We start from the raw sequence: 10,727 nt of genomic DNA on the forward strand, positions 1-10,727 counted from the left end.
TTTCTGATCTTTTCTTTCATTTTTTGTTGGAGAAGCTTTCATTCTATATATGGAGTTCTCAATCACACAGAAACTACTGTTACCATGGAGATCTTAGTGAACCTCAACATTAAACAAACAAATGATTCCATAAGTTTTATGGTTGAATGTAATTTTACAATCACCAATAGGGCCTATTTTTATGGTACTTGGCTATAACGTTTTGTTTGAAGTGTTTTTATTTGTTGAGCTTGGGATTCATAACCTAACCTGATTTCCTATCCTGTTTTTTTCCCTCACATGGACCCCATGAGGCATAACTAAAATAAACGAAGTATTTGAAATTTCCATCTATACCCCCTGTGATGCCCACATAAGGCCAACTAAGCACAGATTGCCAACCTGCGTGAGTACAATTTTAGATCAAAATGCCTTCCTATGGCAGGAAGACACTAATACCCTTCTCCTTCATCCCTTTCTTTTTTCTTCCTGTGCAACTTCCCATCTTAACCTCCTCTACAACTTTCTTCCCTGCTGAATCTGTAAGTCTACAAGCTATTTAGCTTTGAAGGATTTCTTTCATGGTTTCCTAAAGGTTTGGAGATTGATTTATACTGGATTGGCGAGAAAAAAACAGCAATATCCCGGGGCTTTTTCTATTTCACATCCCATACGAGACCCTGTTTGATTTATTTCTTTGGTGGCTCAAGTTTTTGAGGTAAGTTTAGGATTATTAATCTCTTTCTCCCAGATCTGTTAAAGATCCGTTGGGAGTTGGTAATTCCAATATTTGAAATAGTTCTTGTACTCAACTATTATTCCCATCGTTTGGGGTTGCCCAACTAAAGTACTCTCTTTTAAAGATTGTAAACAGCAGAGGGGTAGTTGTGGTAGTAGACAGAGAAGTCGAATTCAACATTGTTGTGTGTAACATGCATTGCTATTTGTAAAAGAAAACTAGAACTAAAAACCAAAAAGTTAGCCTTTCTCCATAGATCCACTTTAACTCTGAACCTAGGAAATGAAGAGAATGCAGGAATAGATCTCTCAATGGCCAGCTGGAAGAATAATGGGTAAAAGCAAATATTGTGAGGAAATGATGATCAGTGATTCTCAAGACTCACTATCTTTTGGATTGCTTCTCTGAGTTGCTCTGCAACAAAAATCTGAAACATGGTTTCACTCAAGGAACAAATTTCAGCCGAAACCAGGATTTCGACCTAAGAAAAGGCCAAAATTTTTAAGTTTCACTCAAAACATGTAATTTTTTAAAAATTTTGACCCTAGGTTTCGAGCCTTATATGACGTTCATCTCATCTAATTTCTTGCCTCCTACCTATTTAAAGCATAATAAACACAATGAAACTAGTATTTTGCCAAAAAAAAACCACTAAAAATTTATCATTCAAGTATACTAACAAATGACTAGTTCTGAAAAGTACAAATTGCATTGTATACAGGCATAGAATCATCAACATACATGAATTGTCTGATAGAATGGTTACATATACAACAAGTCAACAAAATAAAATGATCAACTAGATCAAGTGATGGTGTCTCACATATATTAAGTTGAAGCCCATATATCATATATACATATGTAAAAAATAAATAATTAGTAAAATCATAAAATGAAAAAAATGGCAGCAAATAATAAAAAAAATAAGTTTAACAAAACACAAGCATAGATTATAGTCCTAGGCTAAACAAGTATTAATTTCAAGGCAATACAAGATCATTCAAGGCATGAACAAAACAAAAATAAATAAAAAAAGGAAAGTTTGGAACTGTTGGGTATGGCTCATGCTTCACATTCTATTGGTATCGGAGTTTCCTTTGTAGCTATTGTGGCTTAGGAGGTGTTTGGAGGCAAAAGATGAGCAAAAGAGGTGCTTCAAGGCAAAAGAGTTGTGGAAATTAGGTGAAAATGGGATAGAAATCAACAAAAACTAAGGAAAAACAAGTTGGAATTTGAAATGGTCGAAACCTCCGAAATGGTCGAAATCTCCAGAATTTCAGTCAAAACCTATAACTTATCGGAAATAATTGGAATTTCGTTTCGGTTTTCAAAAATGCAGGCATTTCAGTAGAAATTTCTTCAATGGTTTCCCTGTCTAAGACTATTTATCCGTAAGGGAAAATGTGTGATGCAGTATCAATAGATTGGTTGGCCAGCAAGCAAGACTTTGGAAACCCAAACCCAACAAGAACCGGTTCAACATTTTGGTCCAAAAAGGGTTGGAATTAGTTTCATTCTTTCAATTTTTTAATTTTTCTATGTAGGAGTAAGTTAAAATATGCTTTGAACTTAGTTTTTGAGTTTCATACTTCAACTAGGATATCCTTCTTTCTTTCTTTTTTCTTTTCTCTCTCTCTCTCTCTCTCTCTCTCTCTCTCTCTCTCTCTCCTCTGAGATAGAACAGATGGTAGCTTAAGAGTTAATTTTGAATTGTGCATTCTCTTCCCCCTTCCCCTTTTCTCCTATTCTTCTAGTTCTCCTTCTGTCACAGCCCACCACAGCAGTCTGTTTCTCATGTCTGCATCATCTGATATCAGAGCTGAAAGTATCCTTTCATCCTTGTCAATATTCTTCTTCTCTACCTTTCTTTTCTGTTACTGTTCTACAATCAGCAGCAGTTTCAATTAACAGTCAATCCTGGTTCCAAACCCATTTTGACAATTCATGGGCTCAGAGAATCAGCAAATTTCCGACTTAGAGAGGTAATGACAATACTTGTAATAAACCATATTTTTTCAAGCGGTTGTTGGTAAATAAAGAAAAGAATGGCAAATATGTCAATGTTGCACAACTGACAAGAGAATGGCATGAACGTAATTAGGAGAAATCTCAAAAGAAAACACAAATCAAAGCCAAAGGCTAAACTTGGAGGGTGTGACTAATAATTTGAGATGGGGCTTTCCCATATATTAAATATCAAACAAGTCAAAGCTAAAAAGAAGGAAGAAGAAGTCAAATCCAGTAACATTATAGGTAACATGACAAAATTATTAAATTAAGCTCTAACCTCTGAACCCCTTAGAATTACCCATCAACAGTCCCAAATATTAAGAGGATATTAAATTCTGCCAACAGGAATCCAGTGGATTGTGCAGAACCAGATTTGGGGTCAACAGAATGTATCATGACCAGAGCCGACCATGGATGTAACTTGTAAGAACATAGGATCTGTGTCAACAACGAAAAGGCAACCTAAGACTAAGGTGTAATGAAGAAAAAGATGGACAGAGAGAGATAAAATCTAATATGGAAGAACTTTTGATACCACTGGAGCAGTGTACCATGGGTTTGAGGCTGGGAACTCATAGATAAAATGATGTAGGACCCCATGGCCACCCCAAGAAGACCCATAAGGACCAAAAGAAGGCCTAAGCTTGCTGCCAAGCATCTTACAGCCCTGCTCAGCAGTACAGGAAGTTTTGACCCAACATAGGGGCTTCTTTGTAATTTTGGGCAGTCCTAGTCAACCCAAGTTAGGTCCAGTAAAATTCAGAATTGTATTAGGAGTCTAGTCCTACTTTTATTTTGTTATCTGAGTCAACCTAGGAGTAGCTAAGTTGGAGTCCTATTTTAAATAGGACTTTTATTTAAAATAGAAGTCCCTTTCGTTTCTATTTCAAAGTTGAATAGTAATAGAAGTTGTCTAATAAAGGCCACAAATACATAGCCTATGCTTGTAAGTTGTAACCAAATCAGTTTTGATGAATACAAATATTGCAGAGGTGTTACAGCAGAGGTTGAGAGTTCAACTAGGTTTTTTGGGATGCACAAGGAGGACCTAAGGCAGCTTGTTGTTGGTGTTTTACTTCAGCAATTCGTCTCCTCTAATCTTCTAAAATCTGTACGTGCTCATCGCTACAATTCCCCATCACGTACACCCATCACTTCCCTCAATTTCCCCTCTCCCTTGTGGCATCCCTTGTTTTTCCCCCAAATCCTAAACCCTCTATCTCCCAATTCCCTCCACCGATTCCCTCTCTCTTCTAGACTCAAAAACCCCACTCCTTATCTAGCATTAGACCCCAACCCTAGCCCTAATTACCCACTAAAACCCTATAATCTAAAATCCTTCTTCCCCGAGACCCTAATTCCTATTTCTCCCAATCCCCATCAAAGAAATCCCTCCCCTTTTAAAGTCATCATTCCCACACCTTCCCTAGAAGTAAAATCCAAGTAGCAGCCCTAATCTTCCCCTTGAAACCCTAAGAAATTGAAACCCTAGTTCTCCCAAAAACCTACCCCTAGAAATTTTGTGTCTGAAACTGAAAACCATCAGGATCAGATTGAAGATCAAGCACCCTAACCTTATGCCCTTAGCTGAACCTTACATACCTAACCTTTCAACCCTAAAGCCCCACAAAACCCTAGGGAACCCCAAATCACAGGATTTAGAAACCCTGATTTCTCTGCTGGCCGCCCCTTATTAGATCCAGGATATTGGACCTCATTCTTTTATGGTCTACATCATAAAACAGTGAAGGGAATAGTGAACAGTACACAGAGAACAAGGAACTATTTTATCTGAGGGGAAAGAGCCACCAGAGAAGGCAACAACACCTACCAAACAAAATTGATTTTTCAATTCTAAATTCCCAGTGGCTGGCTGGGGGACCCACATTAAACTAGGAAACTGAAATCCATAGTTGCCATTGCATCTATGAAAACAAAACAAGAACCAAGAGAGATTGAGAGATTGAGAGAATGAGAGAGAGAGAAATCGTGAGAGACGAGGAGAAGAGCCCTTGCTCAATGTGAGTAGACTCGGTGCCCTTATTTTATTCTAGTCTCATATTTATAAAGGGCACTAACCCTAACTACAACTCATAACCAAGAGACCATAACTTGGGGAACAAGTTAGGTACAGCTTGCTTAGGCCACACGCTAACACGCCCCCTCAAGCCGAATCATACAAGTTTCCCACACCCAAACACTTGCGACACTTATTAAATGAAGGACCAAACAATGCCTTTGTAAAAACATCAGCAATCTGATCAGCAAAGACAACAAATGGAGTAGACACCACTCCTATCATAATTACATCACAAACAAAATGGAGATCCATTTCCATGTGCTTCATTCTTCCATGAAACACTAGATTACTCGCAATATATACCGAAGCTTGATTATCACTAAACATTTTTATGAAATTTTGTATACCCAAACCAAGTTCTTGAAGCATAGAGTGAACCCATAAAATTTCAGAGACCATATGAGCCATAGCACCATACTCCGCTTTAGCACTAGACCTGGCCACAATGGACTGCTTCTTGCATCTTCAAGTGATGAGATTACCACCCAAAATAAACAATAACCAAAAGTAGAGCGTTGATCATCAAGTGCACGTGCCCAATCCGCATCTAAATATGCCATCAAAGTAATGCTCAAATTTCTTTTGTGCACAAGTCCTTGGCTTGGTGCTATGCAATTGGGATTTTGCATATACTAACTCACCACTCCTACTGCATATGAAATATCTGGCGTGATAATAGTCAAATAAATCAACATACCAACAAGTCTCTTGTACCGTTGTAGATCATCAAAGTCTATACCTTCATCAACCGTCAATTTATGATGGGGATCCATAGGAGTTTCCATAGGTTTACAGCCAAACATTCTAGTTTCTTTTAACAGATCAATGCAAATTTGCATTGAGACAATTTCTTACTTCTCAGAATCTCAACTCCAAGAAAATATTGTAGATTTCCCAAGTCTATCATTTGAAATTTCTGATTAAGAAATTGTCTCACTTTAGCAATCCATGTGATATCACTTCTAGAAACGACCATATCATCGACATAAATAGGCAGGATTGTTATAGCACCATCCCTATTGTGCACCAACATTGAACAATCAGAATAACACGATTTAAAACCAGCAAAAAGTGAGGGTAGTAGTCAATTTATCAAACCAGGCACATGGTGACTACTTAAGGCCATAAATAGATTTATGTAACCTACATAACTTACCAGACATACCCCTTACCAACATACCCAGGATGTTGTTCCATGTATAACTCTTCATGTAAATCACCATAGAGGAACACATTCTTAAGGGTTGTTTGGAAACCATCCAAAGGGGAGAAATCTTGTTTGGTAATCCATTCCAAAAAAGGTGTGCTAGTTCAGCAAAATGGGATGACCAGGTATTTTGGCACACATTTGTCCATGCCCAAGAAGCTCCAAATTGAAGCTTCTTGGGCACGGGCACAATCTCATGAAAAAATGTGGGGCACAAGTGGGCTAATGTTGGGCCAAGGCGCTGATAGGTGGCACCAATGTCTTTTTACCTTTTAAACAACAAAAGCCCTAAAATTCAATACGAGAGTTCATCTTCTCGCTCGAAATTCCCATTTCTCTCCGCACTCTGCAATTTGCAATCGCACACACCTGTTCACCGTCAAACCATCAAGTCCCTTCCGTCGCTCTCTCCATGAAGCAGTCTACCGTTGCTCTCCAATGTTCTCAGCAACTCTCGATCAAGTGTCTTTTCCATCGCTCTCTCTCTTCCCTCTACACTCTGTACTCTCACTCGAACCAGCTATTTCAACTCAAAGGATCACCCTATATGAGATCTAGGTATTTTCTTTTCCTATGGATCTAAGAAGATTTGTGATTCATCATCATATTTAGATCTCTAGTTTAGGGTTTATTTTTCCTTCTGTGTTTGATTGAAAAAATAACGCATAGATGTCTATTATAATTTATAATGGGGTGCATATACTCGACAGCTTGCGTCGGAGAAATACCCCATTTCTTTGTTGATTTAGAATTTGATATGCTGGTGGAATCTTGATAGCTCCTTATTTTTGCATCCTGAAATGGCCAAGAAAAACTCATTAAGAAAAGAAATACAATGTTTCCATGACATTTTGGTCTATCTGTCACTGATTCAAGTTAATGATTTCTGGTTTCTGTTCAATTATTTTTCAACTTGTGATCGTGAGTATTCCTGACTCTAATTTTTGAATCTCAATTCTCATCGAACTTAAAACTCGAACATCAGACCTCATCCTAAACCATCCTATGATTTCTAAATCTGGTTTTGAGATGTCCCAACTGATACATGAATTGGTAGATTGGTAGAATTCTCACAAAAGGTTTTTATTTCAGTCCTAGTTTCTAATTTTCTTGTTCTAGCTTGAAAATTAACTATTAATACTTGCATTCTTGGTTGCTGGTTGATCATCTTTCTGATACTGTTTTGAGTTCCACCATAATCTGAAAAAGATCCATTGATCCTAGTCTAGCATTGCATGCCCTGTAAATCATCTTTTGAGGGATTGTTCCCTGATAAATTACAGACCTTCAACCAGAAGGTGAAACTTAAAATTGTTAGTAATCAATATCATGTGATGTGTTTCAACCAGAATATTCCCTTCACCTAAACTTAAAATTGTTAGTAATCAATATCATGTGTGTTTGGTTACTTTAATGTGGTTTATCAGGTACGAATTAGTACTTCTTGCTTCACTTGTTTATATGTAAGACATGTTTTCTTGAAAATTAGTCTGTTCACATGTGGTGTATCTTTTTTTTGGTAAGATGTGGTGTATCTTGTTATTGATTTAAAAAATTAAATATTAGGACTTCTTGAAATAGTTTACATGATACTGTCTCTGCATCTGTGCATTTACTGGAGTCTTACTGTGGTCCAAACTCTTCCTTCACCAGCCTATAACATTTGCTGAGCCTCTATTCACAAAGCTACTGAAACCCTGCAAAACAATGTAACTAGTTCCATGTATCAGGGCCATAAAGTTATTATTATTGAAACATCTTGTCTAATTGGCCCTGGAAATGCATTTACTCCACTCCTCCTTACCTCTCATGGTCCAAATATTCTATTCCTGTCCAGTGTTTTCCCATTCATGCAGTGTCAATTCTCCAATATAGATAAAGCAGATTGGGTTCTTGTGAATTCCTTTGACAGTTTGGAGGTTGACGTGAGTATAGAGATATTTATACTTGTTTTGTTTTTCTTAAACTGATTTGCCTCCAAGCCTCCAAGCAAGAGTTCTTTATGATCTACTTTGACATTTTGGCTTAATTTGCTTTCAGATTTCGACATATGAACGGGGGCGGCTGAAAGGTGTTTTTCATAATTTGGACCTTTTAGGATTGATCTACCATGTGTTTTTGTAGGTGAATCCTTAGCTCAAATGGAAGAGTACCTAGAAAATTTCTATAGTATTATGGTTCGATCCCATTGGCATTCATGTTGTTAATTTTCTTCTTTTAACTACAATAGGAGGTACACTGTTCTATGAAATAATATCATACCTCTTTTTTTTTGTTCATTACTTCTTTAACTACAATAGGAGGTACATTCTATTCTTGAGTTTGTAATTTTATTGTCAGCAATTGTGTACATACTTATGGTATTGTGAACGATTGTTGGTTTAAGTATAAATAGATGTGTTTTAACTTTTGTTAAGTTGGTTTTATTATTAAAAAAAAGTGCCCATTTTATGCATACCAAACAAGATTGTGTGCTTATTTTGCTACAAGCACGTGCCCATTCTACTATAACCAAGATTTTGTGCTTATTTTGCTACAAGCATGTGCCCATTCTACTATAACCAAACAAGATGTCAACAGCCAGAAATGAGAAATGGGCACAAGCACAAGAAAAAAATGAATATTGCCCATTTTGCCCATATGGGCAAAAAATGGATTCCAAACAACCCCTTAACGTTCATCTGGTACAAAGGCCAATCAAGACTAGCCGCCAAAGATAACAATACCCTCACAGATTGGATACACGCAACAAGAGAGAAGGTCTCATAAAAATCAATGCCACAAGTTTGAGAAAAACCTTTGGCCACTAAGCGAGCTTTCAAGAGCTCGATACTCCCATCAGACTAATGCTTCACAACATAAACCCATCGACATAGAATCAACTCTTTCCCGGTGGTAAGTCAACCAACGACCTTTCGTTCGTGGCAGCACACCAACCAAGGTGACCAAGAGCGTCATCAACAGCAGTAGGAATAAAAGTATTCAATGAAGATGCAGCTAAAGCTTGGTAAATGAGTGGGTAAATAGGTTTTAGTAACATAACCTTGAATTGGGTAAACAATATTAGCTTGATATCAGGGTGGGCAGGTACGAATGCGCTTATCTTCCAGGACTGCAATGGGAACATCAAGATCCGGCGACGCAGAAGGAACTGACGGCATAGCAGTAGAAGACAGACCAGCTGTTTGAGTCCAACAATGTTTGCTCTTCCTGGCATACTGCTTTAAGGGTACTAGTTGGGAGGAAAAAAATAAATGGTGGTTGTGCGCAAGTAGATGGGGTCGGGTTGCTAAAGGGTGGTGCACTAGGGGCCAAAGTATCAAGCGGAATGGGGTAGGAGTAATTTCCAGTAGATGGGGTTGGGTTGCTTTGATACCATGAAAACAAAACAAGAACCAGGAGGGATTGAGAGTGAGAGAGAGAGAGAAGGAGAAGAGCCTTTGCTCAATGTGAGTAGACTCAATGCCTTTATTTTATTTTAGTCTCATATGTATAGTGCGCAACAACCCTAATTACAACTCATAACCAAGGGTCCATAACTTGGTGGACAAGTTATTTGGTGAACAAGTTAGGTATGGCTTGCATAGGCCGCAAGGTAACAATCTAAGCAGCCCAAGACACTGGAAGGGACCACTGAAAGTAAGACAACTACGGTGTTTAATGTACTACCCTTGTGGACGCCCTGAAAACCATGCTTTGCACTAGTCTGAGTCTAGGCCTCAAGAACTGAAGGACAGCAGAGAAGAATTCCTCAATATGCTTATATCACGAGCTACCTAGGTAGTGAAAAATTCTAGGGCAAAAAAACAGAAACTGGAGTGAAAATCAGTAATATTTACAGACTTCAGATCTATTCAAATACCTTTCTTAACAGTTCACTCAAAAGACCAAGTCATAAACGACCGACTCACATACAGTAGCAGCAAGCCGTATAGAATTCTAAGAGATAAATGACTTTGGCAAAGTAGATAACCCAAAGCAACAGCCAATAATTAAAGACATTAAACATGCTTTAAGCATCCAAAAGTATAATTTACTTTAAGACGCACCTCAACTCCAGACAATTTAGACTGGAAAATCTGCCGTTTACTAGATTCGAGTAGAAATCAGTAACTTGTTGCCATGGCCTATCATACATGAACTGAAAACTTTCCCTGCCAAAACATGAACACCAATAATTTGGGCAAATTCACAAAAAGAGAAAGAACAAAAAAATTATATCGAATGGCATACATAAACCTCACCTTGAAGTCCATCTCGCGTCCTTGCAGTGATCCGTATGTTTGTAGTGTGTATAAGCGATCTTTTCAGTTTGATTTTCCATCACGGAGATCTGAAACCGTCCTACAGCTGTTAGCAAGTTTCCTCTGCCATAAGCTAGCATTCCTTCAAAGGATTCGAAAGAAATATTATTCAGGCATTCGCGCTCTTGACAAAAGCAATTTTCACCTTTTAAATTATTTAATTTAACTTATAGTATAAATTAAAAATGCATTTTTTTTTCACCCAAAGAAAAACAATGTTTTTTTTTTTTTTTTTGCCAGGTAGTATGTTAAAGCGGTTAAAGATCCAACTTCCCTAAGGGAGGTCTTGGGTTCGCACCAACTCGGCCGCATTAATATAAAAAAGCTCCCTTGAGGATGTAAATCGTGTGCACGCAAGCTGGCCTGGATGAACCTCATATCCAAAAAAAAAAAAAAAAAAACACAATG

At 37.7% G+C, this 10,727-nt stretch overlaps 1 protein-coding gene across 1 annotated transcript in view; it reads right to left on the bottom strand.

The window, feature by feature from the left end:
- LOC149018723 (Pseudouridine synthase family protein) overlaps positions 1–10,440 on the bottom strand; it is a 39,448-nt gene extending 29,008 nt beyond the window's left edge. The window contains 2 exon segments of the mRNA XM_089152875.1: positions 10,065–10,169; positions 10,260–10,440. Of these exon segments, the coding sequence (XP_089009001.1) occupies positions 10,065–10,169; positions 10,260–10,399 (245 nt within the window). The 5' untranslated portion in view covers positions 10,400–10,440.
- Between the last annotated feature and the right edge of the window lie 287 nt (positions 10,441–10,727).

Source organism: Hakea prostrata, chromosome 4 (assembly GCF_041222555.1).
Source record: "Hakea prostrata isolate BN-2017 chromosome 4, UWA_Hpros_2, whole genome shotgun sequence".
Taxonomy (NCBI): Eukaryota; Viridiplantae; Streptophyta; class Magnoliopsida; order Proteales; family Proteaceae; genus Hakea; species Hakea prostrata.